At 38.6% G+C, this 21,575-nt stretch overlaps 3 protein-coding genes across 4 annotated transcripts; all 3 read right to left on the bottom strand.

Moving 5' to 3' along the window:
• Nucleotides 1-454: 454 nt before the first annotated feature.
• On the bottom strand, nt 455-2,370 carry LOC137966365 (3-ketoacyl-CoA synthase 4-like). Its single transcript, XM_068812954.1, has one exon. The coding sequence runs from the start codon at nt 2,204-2,206 to the stop codon at nt 665-667; it is 1,542 nt and encodes a 513-aa protein (XP_068669055.1). The 5' UTR covers nt 2,207-2,370; the 3' UTR covers nt 455-664.
• A 7,469-nt stretch (nt 2,371-9,839) lies between these two features.
• LOC137939248 (3-ketoacyl-CoA synthase 4-like) lies at nt 9,840-11,372 on the bottom strand. Its single transcript, XM_068784486.1, has one exon. The coding sequence runs from the start codon at nt 11,370-11,372 to the stop codon at nt 9,840-9,842; it is 1,533 nt and encodes a 510-aa protein (XP_068640587.1).
• A 1,787-nt stretch (nt 11,373-13,159) lies between these two features.
• On the bottom strand, nt 13,160-21,358 carry LOC137966350 (DNA N(6)-methyladenine demethylase ALKBH1D-like). Of its 2 annotated transcripts, XM_068812940.1 has the most exons (6): nt 21,056-21,358; nt 20,875-20,958; nt 19,290-19,421; nt 17,501-17,773; nt 14,514-14,861; nt 13,160-13,824 (listed from the first exon to the last, which is right to left on the bottom strand). In XM_068812940.1, the coding sequence occupies exons 1-6, from the start codon at nt 21,245-21,247 to the stop codon at nt 13,549-13,551; spliced, it is 1,305 nt and encodes a 434-aa protein (XP_068669041.1). In that variant the 5' UTR covers nt 21,248-21,358; the 3' UTR covers nt 13,160-13,548. The 2 variants fall into 2 exon arrangements, with proteins under 2 accessions (XP_068669041.1, XP_068669047.1); XM_068812946.1 differs by lacking the exon at nt 19,290-19,421.
• Nucleotides 21,359-21,575: the final 217 nt, after the last annotated feature.

Raw genomic sequence — 21,575 nt, 5'->3', positions numbered from 1 at the left:
AGACTAAAATAGAGCTCTTCAAACTAAAATTACACTCAAGAAGCACCGTGAATGTTATTTCAACAAATTGAAGGCCTCCACTCAGCAAGAAGTAATACACTCACCTTGTCTTAACAAAAAATGTTTATGCCACAAGAAATTCAAAGTCCCATGTCACAGGAAACTGTTTTTTTTTCTTTTTTCTTTTGAATATCAAAGGCAAAGGTAGTACATGCTGATTTTTCAGTGGATATGGCTAGCACAAACTGCTTTAAACATTACCACACAAGCAGCAGGAAGAATATAAAATATAATGCAAGGGAAGAAACACAGTTTCATATTTAATGAAATTCAATGATGTCACATGCTAACAGCTACTCTCATCAAGTCTTAAATGAGAAACAATGATTAAAAGTTCCCAATACACGATTGAACCAAAAGAGATAAAAGTGACTTTAAAAAAAAAAAAAAGAGAGAAAGGGAAAAGATAAAATTTCCTTTTGACACTCCAATGGTAGAGTACAATGCTAATCTTAATAGAGAAAAAAAGAAAAAATCTAAAAGAAAAGAAAACAAAAGACATGAACGCAACAGAGCAACACAATAACTGCCAATGACCAGTGATCAGTGACCACCGCAGGAATTCTCTTGGTTCCTGCTTCCATGTCACAGAAAAGAAGAATTATCAACCATATATCGGCAATTGCACGGGGTACCTATGGATACAGTCTTCCCACGGGCTTCTGGGCGACGGCTTGACGTTCCGGAGGGCCTGCCAGACGGCACTGTTGCACTTGAATCCACTCCCGAAAGCAATCTGCCAAACTCGGTGACCCTTCCTCATCCTCCCTTTGGCCTCAATGTAGGCTAATTCATACCAAATGGAGCTCGAGGAAGTGTTTCCAAACCGGTGGAGCGTCATTCGAGATGGCTCTACATGGAGGGGCAGAAGCTGGAGGTTCTTCTCAAGCTCATCAATCACAGCTCTTCCCCCTGCGTGTATGCAGAAGTGATCGAATGCCAGCTTGAAATCTGGAATATAGGGCTTGATTTTCGAGTTATTGAAGACCTTTTTGGCAATGAGGGAGGCGAAGAAAAGAAGCTGCTCGCTGATGGGTAGCACGAGCGGACCGAGGGTGGTGATGTTGGTCTTCAGGGCCCCGCCTGCAATGGCCATGAGGTCCTTGGACAGCGACACACCCGCCACTCCATTGATATCCTGCTCCTGGTAAACGCATCGGAACGCCTTGTCGTCGGCCCCGCGATGGGTCCTGACGACATGGACGAGCTTATACTTGGAACGAGACCGGTCAGAAGATTTGTTCGAGAGAAGCACGGCGGCGCCGCCAACTCGGAAGAGGCAATTTGGTATTAGCATCGATTTCTTGTTCCCAAAATACCAGTTCTGGGTAATGTTCTCCGTGCTGACAACCACGGCGTAAGTCCCTCTGTGCACCTGCAACATATCCCGGGCGAGATCGATAGAGATAACGCCGGCAGAGCACCCCATTCCTCCCAAATTGTAAGAGAGAATGTTCCCCCGAAGCTTGTACTTGTTCACAATCATAGCAGACAGCGATGGCGTGGGATTGAAAAGACTGCAATTTACGACAAGGATCCCAATGTCCTTGGGCTTCACGGAAGTGCTCTTGAACAGAGCGTCAAGGGCGCCGAACATGACCTGCTCGGCCTCCTCCCTCGCAGCCGTCATGGACGGCCGCGGCGGGATCAAATGCATGGCTGCCGGAGCGTAAGTCTCCTCTCCGAGGCCGGACCGCTCGAGGATCTTTCTCTGGAACTCAAGCGCCGCTTCATCAAACTTCCCAGACAACCTCGAGTGCTCCATGAACTTCGTGTACGGGGCGGCCAGATCGTCGGGAGCGCGGTAACACGCGTAGTCAACCAAGTAGACCGGCCGCGGCCTGGTCATGATGTAGACGGTGGAGCCGAAGACGAGCACCACCGAGCAGACCAGCACGCTCACCAAGTTATACTGGAGATGAACCCAAATTTGTCGCACATCCTCCGGGTTCGTCCGGCTCGCCTCCACAAGAATCATCGCCATTAACGGAATCAACAGCAGAGTCAGCAAATGGGTAATCAAGTAATGATAACCCAGTTTCACATACTTGAGATTCACGCTCTGCAAGAAGTCCGGCAATCGCCGGCCATGCGCCGGCGGCGGGATCTGCTGATGCCCCATGTTCCCGCCGTCACGGCCGTCCATTCTACACTCGTTCTCTTCGGCTTCTACCGCTGAACCGATTCCAAAGAACCCCTAAAATCTCTCCAGCCAGAGATTCAAGAAGCAGAAAAACAATATTAAACAGGAAGCAGAGAAGCAGGAAGAGGAGATCTTTGGGGCGGACTCGATGTCTCTCTGCGGAGAACTCGCCAATGGAAGCAGGGTAAGCTATCCCGGATCAGCGAGGCCCATTTCTAGTCAACGGTGGCGCGAGGCATGCGTGTTAGAGGCTCCAGCGAGGCTCCCTCGCACGCATATATCTCGTTACTTGTTTCTTTCGATTCGCGAGGCTGCGAGAAATTCTAGATACATGCCTACAAATCCACGTGGTAGCTCCCAGCAGTTCCAAACTTGACCAAAATCTCGCTCCATAGCTACTATGGAGCCTCTAGTAAAAAATATTAATCCTCTAGTAAGCAACCCTAGCAAAAAATATGGGGGCATAAATTATGAAATATGAATATTATATAAAGCTAAAATATTAAGTAGGATTTTTTTTACTTTACTTTAAAATTTTTAATTATGTTATTTATTTTTTTATAAAATATTTCATCAGTATAATGTATCAAGGTCCTCCGATCAAGTTAATTAACTTGTAATAGCAATAAAAACCCATATATTTTTTTAAAAATTGATTTCTTAAGCACAAATTTTGATTTGAAGGGCTAAAATATCCGATAATATATCGTTCAAATCGTCGCAATTTTATGACCTGAGCTAGTAACATGTAAAATTTCAAGCATTTAGAATAAATAAATATATATATATATATAACATATTGTTACATAAAATTAAAAATAATTTCTCCAAATGGATAATAAGATTAAGGGGTAGTAACCTTTTTTTGTTTTAAATAAAAGGTGTTTATCCATGATTGATGATTTCTAGGGTAGTAAGTACCTAAAGCAATAAAAATGTAACATACTCAACAACAAGCAAGTTATAACGAAGACAACAATCAAAACCTTCAATTATAAATGATACTTTTATGATAGGGACAAAATTTAGTTATTAACAACAATGATCCTACAATAATAATCTAAGTGTAAGTAGAATGGTGCACCATGCCCTAACCATGCAAATAACTGGACACCTCTCTCATTAGTGCATTACCTTACAATTAATCCAACAATTAGAATCCACCAAAAATTCATAAAATTCCCACAATTTTAAAATTCTCAAATATCTTTGTCATGTCATGGGATATTCCCCATTTTATCTCCTCACTCCATGGTGGGTCACCAACCCTAAGGCCATGGTGGCAGATATGCCCACCCATCTCCCTCACCAAATGTGACAAATGGGAATTATCTAGTGGAATCTTTTTGGGTTTTTCTGATCAAAGGAAAAAAAACTTTTACATAACATTTAGGTCATATTCGCTAGTTCGTGTCATTGTTTGGGAATTTTTAAGTCAAATATATTTTTGACCAACCACTTGTCTGAGAAATAGCCATCAACTTTACAAATTATCTTAAAAATTGGAAATATTTATTTTATGGGTTTAGACTAATTTCATCACCTATGTGACAGGTAGGTAACACTTATATAGTATAGTGATGTTATTACACTTGTATTATTTTTTAAAGGTGTATATAAATAATTGACCTTAAAATAATCTTATATATTAGTTGATACTAATATGGATTTTACTAATACATGTTACATGTTAAGCAACACATCAAAATAGTTGGGTTGGTGGTGATTCTCATGCTTTGTGTTCTTCTTCTTCTTCTTCTTCGTCTGCTTCTTCTTCTTCTTCTTTTTGTTGGTTTATTAGTTTGTCATGAGATGGGTTAGGAGAGCTTTTCCCATCGACAAAAATGGCATAATTATATTAATGGCCAATAAAAAAAGAGAGATTATCTTAACTTGCAGATTAAAATAAGGAAAATGGTGATTAATTTATTATCAGCTAGACAAAACATTGAATGTTCTTCCCCTCCTCCCTCGCACTCGAAGGTACATTGCCTATAGGGAAAACTTTATGGGTATGCCAATATATCATAAGATGAGCCTAATTATCGATAAAATACTTTTTCATGTAATTATCTACTTCCCTAAGCAAGCAAAAATAGACAAACATTTACCTCTTAGCTCATAGTAGCCATAAGCTGGCATCTTGGTGAAGCATTCCTCTCATTTGGGCCTCTTATTGCTTTTGTCATAAGAAATATTAAAAAGTCTTAAGAGATGATGAGTCAAGAGGATTACCTAACTTGTGGAAATTGGCCATATGAAGTCAAGTTGTATGATCTCAGCTTGTTTGTCTTCTCCTCCACACAATTACAAAAACATGATTATTCCTTGATATCTTCTTTCAATAGATCAAATCCGCTTTGATTCTTGATTAATCCACTTGAAATTGTCAGCAAAACCTACCTTTAATGGAGTTTCCTACCTAACTAAGACTTTAAACATGAAGTTTCTAGTAAATAAGGTTAGAAAAGACTTACCAACATGTTTGTTTAATTGTGAATTAGAATAAATAACATGCTTATACTTGGAAGCAAGCTGAAACAAGAATAACCCATTGGGTTCCGACTTGGATGTTTTGAAACAAGTCATGAAAATTAGTGTGCTTATGGAAAGATGGCATTTGCCTCTGTCTAAGTATAGAGAACTTGAGAATCATGACAAGAAACCATGTTGATATGATAATATTATTTATAAATTTTAAAGACTAACTCATAATAAGTATTTTTATTAGTATTTTGTATTTGAGATTCAAGCTTTATAACATTAAAATTTTGAGCTCTAAAAATGCAAGTAAATGGGCACCTCTCTCATTGGTCCATTTCCCTACAACTAATCCAAAATATGAAATCCTCCCAAATCCCATCGATTTCAAATTCCCCGTCGTCTCATACTGGGCATGCACACTAGAAAAAGAAGAAAGAAAAAAATACTTCTACTAGTGAAGCAAATTTATTTAGTAAATACTAATAAAAGATACTAAAAACATACATTTACAGATGAAAATCTAATTTTTTTATTAAAGCCTGTATTTAATGACAAAATATGGTATTTTTGTGGGCAAATAGCATCAAACAAAATAGTGGTAGCTATATGTAAAAGTATCTAATAGTAAACATATCAATTTGTTACTAAAACAATGTATCAGGAAATAAAAGTAGACTCTAAAATATTTCATTTGCTATAAGCTTTATTTCGTCGTTATATGATGATTATCTCCGACGATTGGGAAAACAAATACATACATTCGTCCCATTTCATTTAGTGGTGAAATTTAAATTTTATTGTGATATGTATATTATTTCATGTCACACCTTAGATTATTGTGTTATGTACCTTAAGTTTCATGTACATCAATTTAAAGCCCTAGATCCTCTAAACTAGCTCACCCACTATTGGAGATTAGGCTAAGTAATCTACAATCTATTAGGTGGGAAGATGCCTCATTATCACAACGAATTTAAAAATTTGCAGTCTTTGACAACAAATCTAATTTCAATGGCGGAGACCTCGGTTTCTTTTCTCCATTATCGCCAACGAATTTAGTAAATTCACTGGTGGTAATGGGCTTCGCCGGCAAATTGTCCTCTCTTCCCCGCCGCCGTATTGTTCTCCCTTCTTTACCTCCCTACTGTCGTGTCGTGCCGCCACTACCATCCCTTCTGCCGCTCCCGGCCGCTGTTACAGTCCTGTAAGTGCGGTTATTTATTTTTATGTTTTGTATTTTTTAGGGTTGTTTAAATTAATATGTTGTTTCGTTCGGACCTAAATCCGGATTCTGGATTCGGATACAGAATCGGATTCAGATACGGTTCCAGTTTCAGATCCAGATTGTGGTTCGGATCCTATTACTGTTCCGGAACCGTAAAAAGCCCTATGCATGAAAAACCTTAATCCCAAAAAATAAAAAATAAAAACCCTAAACCTTAAACCCTATTTCTACAACTGTGTACAAGTTGTCTAGTGTTTATCTAATTATGAGTATTTATTATTTAGTATAATGAATATATATTTACATAGAATAGTTTTAGGTCATAATAAAATCTAAATTTGATCTCATTGATTCTAAAGTTAGGCAATAAGTTTATTTCTAGCACTACTAAAATAATTTTGGCAGATTTTACATAAAAAATCAAAATCTATCAATGAAAGTTAGTGGTACAAGAACCATAAAACCCTATTTTTGAAACCCTAGATTACCCTTAACCTTTAAAACCCTAAACCTTAAACACTAAAAACCTTAGTTCTTAAACACAAAACTCTAAACCCTAACCCAAGTTTCAAACCTAAACCTTTATTTTTATTTTTTTTACTTTGTTTATGATTTATTATAACCTGTTTTACTTTTACTTCTCTATATTAATTGTTATATCTTGATAAATTGAAGTGCTATGGAATAATGTCCATGCAACGAGGAGATTATTTTTTATGCTGATGGAGGGGAAATACAATGGGATCGTAGCATGGATTTGTTTGTTTTTGTGTTGTTGGATGAATTATAATATGTTAATTTATTCTTTTATCGTCTTAGTTACTAAGTTGAGTAATCGATGAAACCGTTGAGGGACCTTAACCTCGGTCGAGTTTAATTATAATAATAATATGAATAATGATGTGAAAAAATAAGAGCGAGTTTAATTCACAAACATGGTGCAATGACGACCCTTTAGCATTGGCGTTTAAAAAAAAAACAGGTTTATTAAATGAATGATCCTTAAATTGTGGCTCATGACATATAGTTCTGAAATTGGTTATGAGTAATGTATTTGATGTGTTAGAGCAATCATTAATCTCCGTGTTATCAAGGTACACGATAAAGTTGGTCACGTGGCGAAGTCAGACATTCCGTCTAAATGTGAGTGTGTCAACTCACATGGTAGAGAATAAAGACAATGAAGATGAGGAAGAAGACGAATATGATGAAGAATAACAAAAAGAAGAATGAGAAGATGAATGTATGGAAGGAAACAAAAAAGAAGTGTAATTAAATGAAAATGAATCTGAATAACTTTAGATAATCAACAACTTTAGTTTACGTTAATATTTTTATTTTAAAGTCTTTAGTGTTATTTTTATTTGTAGCATTATTGATATTTAAAAAATAATTTGCAAATCATCTTACACCATGCCTCCTCTAAGCTACTACTCCCCCCGTCTTGCACCATTCAAGAACGATCTGACGGTTTCGGAGATGCAGGACAATGAGCCACTTGGATAGGAATCTTGAGACCTAGAGACCCGATGTATTAAAGACTACTCGAAATTTATTTTCTATTATCATAAAATATTTATAGTTTATTTATTTACATTGCATATAATTTTTGGTACAATATAGATGCTTCCACATCTTCTCCATCCACTTCCACATCCGGTCCATCCACGTCTCTATCTACGCCCTTGATATGGTGAGGATGCAGCCCGTGAAGGGCTCTAGAGTGGATGACATCATCAAAGAGGTAGGTAGGAAGATCCTTATAGAGTTTAGGGAATCACAAAGGAGAACATCAGGATTTTATATAGAGGTGGGCACGGGTCAGGTTTGGGTTTGAGTTTACCAAAACTCGAACCCTAATCGCCTAACCCAACCTCGACACCATCATCGTCCTTATAACCCCGTGTCCCCATAAACACAACTTAAACCTGACCTATCCTCACTTCGTTCCCTTAAACCCGATTTGTCTAAACCCCGTTTTATATCTTTGTCTCGTCTATAGTCAGGTTTGAGTCAAGTTAAAGCTGGGTTTGGGAAAACTCGCCCCCAACCTGAAACCTTGTTGGTTTTTGTCCATCTCGTCCCCGACCCATGGGATGAAATCAAAAACCCAAATCGGGGTTTTTTGGGTTGGGTTCCCCAAAAAATCTGACCTCCAAAAAACCCGATCTGATGCCCACTCCTAGTTTTATAGTCCCATCTTCACTCATTGGATATGCCTTGTCCTTTGTAACCACATGGATGTCGAGGTAGAGAATTTCAAAATTTACATTGATGATTAGTTATTGACTAGATACCTGTATATCCAGGTAAATATTAAAGATTACTCAATTAGAATTTTTTTTTTCATGCGCCTTTATTGATAAAAAAAATTGTTTGATGTTATTCTTTTGATTAAGGATAAGTTTTACATTATTATATAGAATACCAAGGTGAAATGAGCTATTGTGTATTCTATATGGGGTGTCACATGTTAGCAACATTGGACTAGCATGCAAGCATGGTACAAGCACATGGGGGTTGACCTGGCTATACTTTCGATCCCTTGTATAGGGATTTCTTTAGAGGATTGGCCGTGCTAGAATGTATTTGATTGAACCAAACCATTCCATCTAGAAAACTACTCATTTTTGCTTCCCTTTTGTTAATACAATTTGGTAAGGTATTCTCCAATTACCTCCCAAAGACTTTTTGAGCATATGAAAAATACAACCTTCCACCAACAAACTCTATACTAGCATTGGACTTTCCCCAGTTTTAGAATTATGCAAAATACTTCTATTTGGGATCCCCTTTCAACTAGCTAGATATGAAAATCATGGTCAAGAAAAAAAACTTCTAAAGTGTTGACCCTAGTTTTTTCTCTCCCATTCGCAGTGCTTAGAGAACACAATAATTGGAATTCAGTTATCTTGCATAAAGAGGATCTCCATAACAAGGCATATTAAAACAAGACTCGATTAGGAAACGGGATACAATTAAAGTTTTTTTCATGGTAGGAGACTTGCATTAGAGTTTGAAAGCGAATAGGAGACTTGAGAAAAACAAGAATGACAACTTAAAAATATAACAAAAAATTGAGCGTAAAATGTCAATTTTTGCATGCAATAACTTTCAGGCATGATTATTGATCCTTCTGATATTGATTTATCTTTCTAAAAAAATAGATTAAGAAACAATTTCTTGGGTAAAAAAACTTATAAAGATTTTATTTTACACACAATTCTCTATATAAATTCTCGTTATTGATGGCACAAATCATCTCTAGATTAACTGTCAAACCGGGCATTGTGAAGGGCATCAATGGTGGGAAGCCTTCTTAGCATTCTATTGCTAGTCATTGTCATTCCAATCAGGCAACATACTTGGCAAATGCTAGGGCAAAGCTAGTGTAGATCGGGGAAAACTAGCAAAGACTGAAGTAAATTTGTCACTAAAAAATAATCACGACGAATGTATTCATCATTAATAACGCGTATTAACGACAATATTAGTTCAAAATTTTAAAACAGCTATTGGCTTGTATTGGCATCTTGTATCATATTGAATGGTATGTATAAGCTTTAGGAACATTTTAGGCATGTAAGTATTAATTTGAAACCTGTATGTACATGATTTTTTAAAGGTAGTAACATCATGAAATATTTTAAAAGATGATACATATGAGAGGCTCTTATTAGATCATATTATTGAGTTTCATCAACCAAATAGTCATCTTTCTCTTGGGTAATGTCGCATTTAGAGTAAAATTTATCAAATTTTGACGATAGTTATGCTTCAGATCTTCAAACATCTACATATGAACTCTGAAATTCAATAAAAATAGAGCCTGATATACATGATACTTGATAACAATGCTATAAATCATGGCATCTGATGCCCGAATTCTGTTGCTTCCTGCTTGCAAGTCGCGGAAAAGAAGAATCATCAATCGTAGAACGGCAACTGGACGGGGAACCTGTGGATACAGTCTTCCCAGGCGCTTCTGGGCGAAGGCTTGACGTCCCGGAGAGCCTGCCAGACGGCACTGTTGCACTTGAATCCACTCCCGAAAGCAATCTGCCACACTCGATCACCCTTCCTCATCCTCCCTTTCGCTTCAATGTAGGCTAGTTCGTACCAGATGGAGCTCGCGGAAGTGTTACCAAAGCGATAGAGCGTCATTCGAGAGGGCTCTACATGGACGGGACTAAGCTGGAGGTTCTTCTCCAGCCCGTCGATCACGGCTCTTCCTCCAGCGTGGATGCAAAAGTGCTCGAAGGCCAGCTTGAAATCCGGAATGTAGGGCTTGATTTTGGAGTAGTTGAAGAGCTTTTTGGCTATGAGGGTGGAGAAGAAAAGAAGCTGCTCGCTTAGGGGTAGCACGAGGGGACCCAGGGTGGTGATGTTGGTCTTGAGGGCCTCGCCTGCAATGGCCATGAGGTCCCTGGGGAGCGACACACCCACCATCCCAGTCTCATCCTGCTCCTGGTAAATGCTCCGGAAGGCCTTGTCGCCGGCCCCGCGATGGGTCCTCACGAGATGGACGAGCTTATACTTGGAACGGGCACGGTCGGATGATTTGTTCGAGAGAAGCATGGCGGCGCCGCCGACCCGGAAGAGGCAGTTGGTTATCAGCATCGATTTCTTGTTTCCAAAATACCAGTTCTGGGTCATGTTCTCTGTGCTGACAACAACGGCGTAAGTCCCTCCGTGCACCTGCAACATGTCACGGGCGAGATCGATAGCGATGACGCCGGCGGAGCACCCCATTCCTCCCAGGTTGTAAGTCCGAATGTTCCCCCGAAGCTTGTACTTGTTCACAATCATTGCGGACAGCGACGGCGTGGGGCTGAAAGTGCTGCAATTCACGACGAGGATCCCAATGTCCTTGGGCTTCACCGAAGTGTTCTCGAACAGAGTGTCGAGGGCGCCGAACATGACCAGCTCGGCCTCCTCCCGCGCGGCCTCAATGGACTGCCGCGGCGGGTGGCAGTGCATGGCTTCTGCAGCGCAAGTCTCGTCCCCGAGGCCGGACCGCCCGAGGATCTTCCTCTGAAATTCAAGCGCCGCTTCGTCGAACTTCCCAGCCTGCCTGGAGTACTCCATGAACGTGGAGAACGGAACGCGCAACGCGTCGGGAGCACGGTAGCATGCGTAGTCCACCAAGTAGACCGGCCGCGGCCGGGACAAGAAGTAGATGGTGGAGGCAAAGACGAGCACCACCGAGCAGAGCAGCACGCTCACCAAGTTATACTGGAGATGAACCCAAAGCTGCCGCACATCCTCCGGCGTCGTCCTGCTCGCCCCCACTACAATCATCCCCATTAAAGGAACCAACAGCAAAGTCAGCAAATGGGTAATCAAGTAACGATACCCCAGTTTCACATACTTGAGATTCACGCTCTGCAGGATGTCCGGCAGCAGCGGAATATGCGCCGGCGACGATATCTCCTGCTGCCCCTTGTTCCCGCCGTCCATTCTGCACTCGTTCTCTTCCTACCGCTCAACCAACCTTTAAAATCTCTCCACAAAGAAATACCAACAAGCAGAAAACCAAGAAAAAGGAAGAAAAAGATCTTCGAAGCGGACTCGTTATCTCTCTGCAGAGAACATGCCAAAGGAAGCGGTGTAAGCCGAACTATCTGATCTCATCTCTCTCTGCGACGCCCTTTTCTAGTCATCGGTGGCGAGAGGCATGCGTGTCAGAGGCTTCCGCGAGGGTCCCTCGCACGCATAAATATCTCCTTTCTTGTTTCAACCTTAGGAATATGATGTATCAAGGTATAATACAAGTCAAATATTTCATCAAACTCAATTACTATAAGTATGATATAAATAAAAAATGATGGGTTAATTATTTGAATTTTTTTTTTCAAATTCATTAAAATATGTGGTTTTTTTTATTTTTAAGCACAAAATGTAAATTAAAGGGTGGAAATATCCAATCTGACATCATCCAAGTTATCAATTTACAATAGCCGGATTTTTATGAACTCGAAGGTAACGGAGCTAGCAATCGATAAATTTTCAGGCATTTAAAAGAACTAGGCTTATTTTAAATTTTATTTTTATTTTTAATTAATTTTCATTTTCGTTGAAAAACCTTTTTACACATAAGTAGTATTTATACATATTTTTACACATAAAATAGAGAAATAATATCCCCAAATGAACCCTAAGATTTCAGGTTTTTGAATATAAAAATGATTTTAAAAAAAACTTTTCTAGTAGCCATTATTCCAATATATCACCATGCCCTAACAATTCTAAGCCACCTCTCTCATTGGTGCATTACCCTACAATAAATCCAAGAAATTGAATCCACCAAATTAAAATTCCCAAATTTCCTATCAATTTCAATTTCTCAAACATCTTTCCCGGTTTATAGATTTATTATTCCCCATTCTGTAATCTCCCTCACCATATGTGACAAATGAGGGTTGTTTGGTCCAATCTTTGGGTGTTTATCATCAAACTCGAGTGAGTCTTTTCCTATGACTCCACTCGACTCGCCTGGTGGAAACTCCGATTCAATTTACCTGAATCTCAACTCGACTTGATAAATTGAAAAACATAGACAGTGTTTTATAAGGGTAGAGAAAATTTTTTGTGTTGTGATTCCTAATTTGAACATGGGAAGTTGTTGCCAATGTGAGAGATGCTTTAAATCGATTGACATTAGGACTTGTCTGTGTTCTTTACCGGAGAGAAGCAAGATTCCTTCATATGTTTGGACATGAAGAAGGCCCTTGTCTTTTTGGGGCCTGCCGAAACTTTGGGCAAACAGTTCTTGACATGGACAAGAAATGGGAATCCCCTTTTCTCTATTTTTGATCTATAGAACAAACAAACAAACAAACAAAAGAAGATGAGGAGGCCGTTCTTGGAGCACATCATGTGAAGAACACCATAAAGACATAAATAGGGGTGGGTATCAGGTTTGGTTATACAGGGAACTCATTTCACCTCACGGGTCAGGGATGGGGTGGGGAAAAACCCCGTTGAAACTAGCTATAAAACTGGGTTGAAATAGGTCAGGTTTTATGGGGATAGGAAGAGGAAGGGTCAGATTTAAGTCAGGATTACGAGGACGAGACAGGGACGGGGTTAGGAGGATAGTGATCCGGGGTTAGGAGGATAGTGATCGGGTCAGGATCGAGTTTGATAATTTGGTTTTTTTTTTAGGTTCATGTTCAAGTTTGGATAAACCCGACATTGACCCGATTCGTGCCCACCCCTAGACAAAGTTCTTATACAAAGCTAAGTTTATTGAAAAAGCTGAAGGAGTCAACCCCCTAAAGAGGAGTCTTGAGGACATTAAGCAAGTAAAATGATAAAAAGAAGTGAACCCTTTAAAACAGAGTTTTGAGTTCAAAGAGGAGTTAAAGACCCCTGTAGCAGAAATGTTGAACCTGTGAGATGTCCTCCAAAGCTGCTCTTTACTGCTAACAACAAAATCACCACTACTTCCAGCTTCCACATCTTGATAGAAATCAAAGCTTCTCATCCTTGACAAAACCTGATTGATTTTCTGGCACTCGATTGGTAAATTAGTCTCTGTACAGCAAATGAATGGAAATACAGTGGGGGACGGGTGGGCTCCACCATCCTCAGTCGTGTGGAAATGGAGGGGAGAATGCCAACACCCCCACAACTAGAACTTTCTGAAGGTCAGGTTGAGACGTCCTGGACGAAGATTTGTTTCTTCCAATAATTGCTCTGGGGCAGTGCCAGGATGAATCCTTGGAACTCCATGAAAGATAAGCCTTGACTTCCCACCAAATATCAAAACATCACCAGATTCAAGTACTACCTTAGCAGCATTATCTGCATCCCTCTTCTCACTATATGCAAATTCTGCGGAATCACCAATAGAAAACGAGACAACTGGTAATTCTTTTTCAATACTTTGTGGAGATTCATCCTTGTCCTGCATTGTACAGATAACATCAGTATATATATATATAAAGAAACAATAATTAAAAATATTTCTTGCCAAATATTGAAAACAAAATGTTTAAAATAATTACTATCTAACACCCATAAGAGAAAAAAAGTACATCATGAAGGATAATCAGGAGCAAACCTATGAGAATTTAAACACAAACAGAAATAAGAAGAAAGATAACAATACCATTCTTCATAATGTACTTCAGGTACTCAAGGTTCTCATGATCCTCTTTTTGAAAAATTACAATGAGAGGGTAAGCCTGAGCAACTGCATATCAATTGATTGTTCACTTTCTATTAAAATATAGTTCAGGTCATCTTTTTGAAAGCCATCACTGTGGAGAAATACTACAATCTAATTAATTTAGTTCAAACAAACAAGACCTTAGCTCTTAAAAAACCAAAAACGTATCTAGTTTTTTAAAGAAAAATAAAAATACCTAATAAATTAAATACCATTTGCCAGAGATACGAATTAACGTGTAACAGAAGTATGATAAAAAAAGTCCAAGCATTCTCTTTTTATTTTGAACAGCAAAAAATCTAGCAGGCCTACAACCGTTTAAAAATATATGTTTACAAAAATAAGATAAACTTCATGATTGCAAATCAACCCATCTATTTCAATGTCCTAATAAATTAAATTTGAGAAAATAACAATGCAAGTACCTGATGTAGGCCAAGCTTCCCACTGTCAGTGTAGAAATTTACTATGCAGAGATCTGGTGACATTCTAGGTAGTATTTCCTCTACTGAATGTATATTGGGGTCTTTAGCTTTTATATAATCATGAGATGCCTGAATTGCTTCCTCAACTAAAGTTCCAAAGGTGTTTGGGATGGGTGGAGGTTTTGCTCCATCCATGGATCGTACATCTGTGTACAATCTTGTCTCTGGATCCCAGTCTTTACCAAGACACATCATCCGCAAACGTAACTTTGAACCATCTCTATAACCTGGTTGATAGAATCCACCAAAACCAACACCAAAGGTTCGAAAACTTTTCACTATTTCCACCTGAAACATTCTGATAAAGGTGACTATATTGAAGAAAATATCAAGAAAGGGATCAGAGAGAATAAATTACTCAGTTATCCCCATTCATACATAACAAACCATCAAGAAATTTAAAAAAAAGGATAAAATGCTCAAAATATTGTAAAAATACACAAAATCTGTAAATGTGGGCAAATATTAAAAATATTAGAGACCTTTTGAAGATGGGAAAGACTGATGAATGAAGGAAGAGATCCAACAGTTTAAGCAGCAGAAGAAGATTATCAATAAGCCTCATGGTTGCAGCAGAAAATAATGAAGATAAATTTATAGACACATTATTCAAGATGCTATACTCACTGCAGTCGCCATTAATTATCATTAGGTGTCTAAACAAAGGAATGGAATTCATTCTCTGCAATCTTTCAAAGGCAGGAAAACAGACGGCATTTCAGTTTTTTTTTTTTTGAATTAGTACTGAGTTACATTAAAAAGCTGTAAAGAGCAGAATTACAAGGTGGGGGGACAATCCCATACAACAAGAGATTGCAGGGAGGTTCCAAATTTAGCAAATCTATCAGCCAAGGAATTGGCTGATCTAGGAATATGATTCCAAGTACAAAAAATGGTAGATATAATGTCGGAAATAAAAGAAAGGGTGGGCCAATGATGCCAAGGGAGAGAAGCCGAGCTAGTGCACCAACTGATAACAACTTTGGAGTCCCCTTCAATGAGCAATTTTCCTCGCAGACGGTCCTTGAAAATTTTACTCCATGGAGAAGGGCAATCACTTCAGCGGTGTTGGAGTCCATAATACCAACCGGCCCCGCATAAGATTCTCCAGATCCATTTAATGAAGGGAGCACAACTCGTGTCTTTAGTAGGCCGGATGCCCAGACCACCCCAAAATCGAGGGAGACAGATCTCTTTCCAACTAACAAGATGATATCGGAAGGTGTCGTTGGAACCTCTCCAAAGAAATCGTCGACAGATAGAATCGATCTTAGAACACACCAGGCCGGACAATGCATGAAGGATAAGAGGTAATTGGGCAAGCCAGCCAAGAACGACTTCAATAAAGAAAGTCTTCCCGCAGTGGATAAGAGCTTACCCCTGCCAAGTAGCTTACCACGATCTTTCAGTTTTACAAAATGGATAAACCTAAGCATAAAAAAAAACTTAGTAAAATCAGTCATCAAATTATTTCTCCACTGCAGCAATTCGTGGAGGGTCTGGATGGCCATTTTCCAGAGACTTGATCTCCACCTCGGTCTACAATAGGCATTTCAACCACAAGTTCAGCAGCATCAGCAGCACTATTAATTCAGTTGTGGGTCTCATCTCCAACTAGCTTCACTCCAAAAAAGAATTTCTCCACCCTCACGGGTATGCTACTTCGAATGAATTGGTGTATCCTTGCGCACATGTCTGGTCCATCCAAGCATCCAACCATGGTTCAATGGTCCCCTCCTCCCGGTAGCATCAAATTGAATTTTGACGATAGTGCTTTAGGCTGCCCAGGGTCTGTTGGCTTCGAGGGAGTCTTTCGAAACCCTTCAAGCGAGGTTATCTTATCATACTCGGGACCTTTAGGGGTTGCTGATTCAACTGCAGCCGAAGTCTTTGCTATTTTGCTTGATTGTCTTCAAGGAGCGGCTCTCCAGACATTTACTCATTGAAGGAGACTCTAGTGTTGTTATCGGCTGGTGTTCGGGTTCTGCATCTCCTCCTTGGAACTATGTTAATAGATCAACATTGTATCTGTTATTTCTTGCCCTTGGAACTATGTTAACAGATCGACAAACTCTTTTGCCAACAAACTTGCTAAAAATGGGACCTCCCTCCAATCCCTCATTGTTTGGGAAGGTCCCCCCCACCCTTTGATGTAACTTTCTCTTTCTAATAAATTTCAGCACCATTTAAAACAAAAAACAAAAACATATTGAGGTAGATTGTCATTTTATTTGAGATGCAACAATAAAGAAATTGCCACTCCCTATGTTCGATCTGGCAATCAGGTTGGAGATGTGTATTTACTAAAGCTTTGGGTAAGCACGAATTTGGATATTGCCATAACAAGATGAAACTTATGAATATATATGTGCTCCAGCTTGAGGGGGAGTGTTAGAAAAACAGTTGATGAGTAGTTTTGTGTTTTTTTCTATGAGCTGAAATCTCTAGAGTAGAAATTATATTTTTCTACTTATTTAGATCTATCTCTAGTTCAAGTTGATGTAACTTGAGTATGTATATTGAGAGATATAAGGGGTTAATTGAGTTTTAATTGTATGAGCGCATAATTATAATTAAATTATTAAAGAAGATGGGGGTCGAGTACGATCCCCAAGAAGAGCTCTTTCGAGACTATCTTCCCCCATCTCTCTCCCCTCTTCTTTCTTTTACTTCTTCTCTCTATATTGTTCAATCTTATCCTTTTTCACAAATACAATTACCTTTTTTTCCCCCAGAAATGCATCTCTATCAGATGCTATATGCATAACTATCTGCCACCTGAATTCTACAAATCACATAGATAACTTTATAGGAACACATGGAACTGGTAAATTTGAGCCTCCCACTTCAGTTGTTAGCAACATTGATGCACTGCAAACATGGGAAGAATCAGAAGGGAATAACTGATGAATAGAGAAATTTTTTGCCTGATTTGTGTGACTGATAAACGCCTTCAAAAGTATCATTCCTGGCCTCAGTACTTCTATTTGACCACAATTCTTGGCAAGCTCATTTCTTCTTTGTCTCTTCCTTCTAAAAAGAGAAGAATTTAGTTTCACAGGTCCCTTCTTCTCATCATGAAAGATATCAAAGCAGGATACATTCTTGTCTGAAGCATATTGCCGATGTTGTTCTGGTAAAGAAATTGCATCCAAAGAAGGTCCACTGCTTTTGGATGCAGTATCATCATCAGAAGCAGGCTGCAAAACCCACAGAATTCAACATGATCAATGTAACAACAAAACCCTGTACTCATCATTACACAAAATTAATGTAATGAATTCAGAGCCAATCCAACATACTGTAAGTAAAACATCTCTAAGAATTTTAAAAAAATTAGATGGATGGTAAAAGGAGGTGACTTTAGTGCCATTGAATATTTTAGTATCTCAACTTCCAGATAACACAATTAAATATTACCAATTATTCTTAATTCCCTCATGAATATTACACTTGCACAAAGCAAAACGATAAGTAACATCAATAATTTACAGGTGGTCCAGTGCTTGACTGATGTAACTAGTTTTTTATGCAAGACGGAATCAAAAGATTTCATATAATTGAGATAAGGCAATCAAGGTACATCAATAGGCGTGAAAATTGTTAAAGAATCGTCCCAAATGGATTAATTAATAGAAATTCTTGAATTTATTAGTTAAAAAAGAGGCTTCCTAACTTTGATAATCATTTAGGTATAGGCCTTGGATCCAACTTTAACAAGGACAATCTAGGGCACAGGGCAAGATACGTTTCATAGTTAGAACTTTTCTAAAAAATTATATTAGTAGATTAACAATATATGGCACAAGTGCTGCTTCCTTCACCAATATCCTTCATCAGGAGGACTTATCATTTCATCAGCAAAAATATGTAGCCAAAAAGAAGTGTTTAAGCAGGATAGATATGTCCTGGCTGTATAGGCACTGGCTGAATAGGCACGTAATACTTGCTTCTTCAATATTTGGGACCATCACTTGATGGAATAGTACACTAGCACTGAAAAGTGAATGAACTGAAATAGTAGATCAAAATACTACAAAATATTATATACACTCTGCACAAGAAACAGAGCAATCAGTTGGATTGGTTCAACCTTGACAGTGCCACTGGGCCAATTAGCCTTTACATATGTGAACAGACTTTCCTAAAACCATGTATGGATCTAGAGCTATAAAACCCAGATGAACAGTTCAACCGAACTCAGTCCCTTTTCTGAGTTATTATACCTCTATAAGACCAAGAACCCAGATGAACAGTTCAACTGAACTCAGACAAACTCAGACCCTTGTCTGAGTTATACCTCTATAAGACCAAGAGGATCCAGCAGGGTTTGTAAGTTTAATCAGCGAACCAACTGACCCAACCCAGTCAGCAAGATCACTATCGAACTATTCCCCAAGGATCAAAATGACATTTGCCTCCTTTTCCATAAGCAATCATAGCCCTCAGATTATCAGCTAAACTTAGTCCACATTATCAGGAGTTTCGTCCAGAGGATCAAAATGACCTTTGCCTCCTTTTGCACCTTAATCTTTGAAAAAGTGATGACAAAAACTCTGAAACAGTAAAGATGGAAACACATTTAAGAAGCTACTGCAAGCATGTTGCCCAAGATCGTAATTAATAACATAAAAAGAAATGACAAGGACTAAAAATAAAAATTTCCAGATTCATCCATGCAGCATAATCAGCAGTGACAGCCCCAAGCTGGTTGACCTCTAGATTCAACCTCTTGGTATAAAGCTCTTCCTGTTGCCATTCATTTTCTTCTTGAACATTGATTTCAGGTGTTCTAGGATCAGCTGAACACGGGGTTGTCATTCTATGAGAATCCTCACTGACAGAAACCTGAAAGTAAAGGTACCTTATGAAGTATTCAATTAGAAACAACTTGTAAGTGCAGACAGTGAAATCTATAACCATAACTGAAAATATGGCTTCTAAAAGCTGTGACATTATGCAGCTCGGACAATCCCCCGATGATGATTTTTACTACTATTCCTTTTAAATACCAGCTTATCTCTCTAGTTTTTATACAATATCACTTTGTACAAATCAAAACAAACAGAAATTTTTTCCTTTATAAATATATTACTTTGCCTTTGATATAAAAACCTCCGCAAGGATCACTTTTACAGGATCAAGCACTAGACATCTTCAGTGGCTCCAACAGCATAAAGTTTAGCAGTCTCTCATCACTTCAATCACTAAAACAAAAAATAAAAAGGAAAAGCAATGTATAGATTCAAGATTTTCCTCTAGACTTTAAATCTTCTCTCAGAATTTCACCAATCCAGTGATCGATGAGCAGGAGTCAGCAATTGTCAGAAGTTGGCTTTCCAAGCAGTGGCATAGGCAATCCTACAACGAAAATGTTGACCTAAGCTCCAGCTTCAGATTGTATGGCAGCATAATCCTCATGATGTCTGTTCCATTTCAGATTCATTAGTGAGACCAGAATTTCTCTTCATGATATGCAGAAAGGAGTTCATTCCCCCTTGAACTTGAAGCTTGCCTCCTTTACTAATGAACATTCAATAATTATTAATGAAAATGAAAACTTCATAAGTTCAATAAATGAGATTTTGCTCTAGTAGAGCACCTAATCTAGTGCTTTTATTAGGTGTCTTGTCTGCAGTTTGGACTGTAGCTTAAACACTTGCTCACACTCTTGAAAACCGAACATGGACAAACTGGTAGAATCCATTTGGACATAGCTGAAAGTTCTAACTGATTCGCTATCATCAGGTAATTGAATAGTTTCAACTTTATTCAGGCAAGAGGCTTAAGGTGTCTTCTGTTAAGATAAATAGATTACGTTAACAATTTTTTTAAATGAGATTAATTTCATGCACAGCAAACGCACAAGTGGAAACAAACTTGTATCATCAACCAATCACTTATCATCCACTAACAATTGATTCAATCAGACTGATGATTGCTTACAAATACTTTCATGTTGCTAGATAACCTCAACGACTATTATTTGACTGTTTTAACCTCCTTCAAGGGCTTCTAAGGATCGAACTGAATTCATAAGAGAGCACTAAAACATAATTAGCAAAATACATATACATATCCACAAGTTCGTTTAATCTTTACTTATTAATACCAACAGTTCAGTAAACCTACACCTACATGAGAAAGACACAGATTCCAAACAGTCCATTCAAATCATTCCTTGATGCGCACAACTTATTAATTGATATTTATCCAAAAGAAAGAATATGAAATAAGAAAACGTATTGAACTGAAGACAAAGCACCAATAAATCAAGACAAAGATGGAGCTACAAACTCACTGTTTTACAATCCTTCGACAAGATAGACTTCCAGATATGCGTATTCGGATTCGAACGACCACCTTGGTTTCTCTGACCTCCCCTCTAGAGGAAAGACAAATATATGAATTCACTGAAGAAAAAACCCATCATAGGGATAATGGACGATAAAAAAAGGAGAAAAGGAGAGAGAAGAGAACACCTTTCCACGATGACCAGAAGCTCTCTGCGCCAAAGTATATCGGTTTGCCTTCGAAGTGGAATTCTCACATGGGTTCCTACAGCCTTCCATTTTACTCGAAGAAGAAAATGGAAAAGCAGGGGGATTTTGGCGGGAATAGAGCAAGCACTGGACGGTGTATAATTCCTTGAAAGTCCTACCTCTTAGCTGCATTTGAAAACTCTTGGGAGATTTTCTAACGCCAAGCTCTTCTCTGGATGTGTAAAATTTTGGGAAGCTTAACGACAGAACTAAATGTCATCCGTTCCCAGGAGACGAGAGAGTACTGGTAACACCAACTAGCCCAAATCGAAGAGCCGTTTGCTTGGCGATCACGGAAAAGAAACGAGGCTCAAGCGGTTCAACACACCCAAAGTAACAGATTCGTTTTACGCAAGTGCAGTTTCTCTTTCTAGTATTCTTTCAGCATCAGTTCTCACTTTCTCACTGTGCTATCATCATTTTGTATTTACTATAAATCCCAGCGGCTATATGATTTTAT

This window comes from Aristolochia californica, unplaced genomic scaffold (genome assembly GCF_029961685.1).
Source record: "Aristolochia californica isolate CCGP_79_NKW_82.1479 unplaced genomic scaffold, dmAriCali1.0.hap1 SCAF_10, whole genome shotgun sequence".
NCBI classification, from domain to species: Eukaryota; Viridiplantae; Streptophyta; class Magnoliopsida; order Piperales; family Aristolochiaceae; genus Aristolochia; species Aristolochia californica.
Note: the sequence above shows the minus strand (reverse complement) of the source record. Positions and strands in the feature narration are given on the sequence as shown.

Coding starts and splice junctions, on each gene's coding strand:
- LOC137966365 (XM_068812954.1), bottom strand. CDS start 2,206: ATGGACGGCCGTGACGGCGGGAACATGGGGCATCAGCAGATCCCGCCG.
- LOC137939248 (XM_068784486.1), bottom strand. CDS start 11,372: ATGGACGGCGGGAACAAGGGGCAGCAGGAGATATCGTCGCCGGCGCAT.
- LOC137966350 (XM_068812940.1), bottom strand. CDS start 21,247: ATGCAGCTAAGAGGTAGGACTTTCAAGGAATTATACACCGTCCAGTGC. Junction 17,774..19,289: donor CCAAGAGGTTGAATCTAGAG/GTCAACCAGCTT, acceptor TGGGTTTTGCAG/CCTGCTTCTGATGATGATAC. Junction 13,825..14,513: donor GGAAGCTTGGCCTACATCAG/GTACTTGCATTG, acceptor TGTACAATGCAG/GACAAGGATGAATCTCCACA.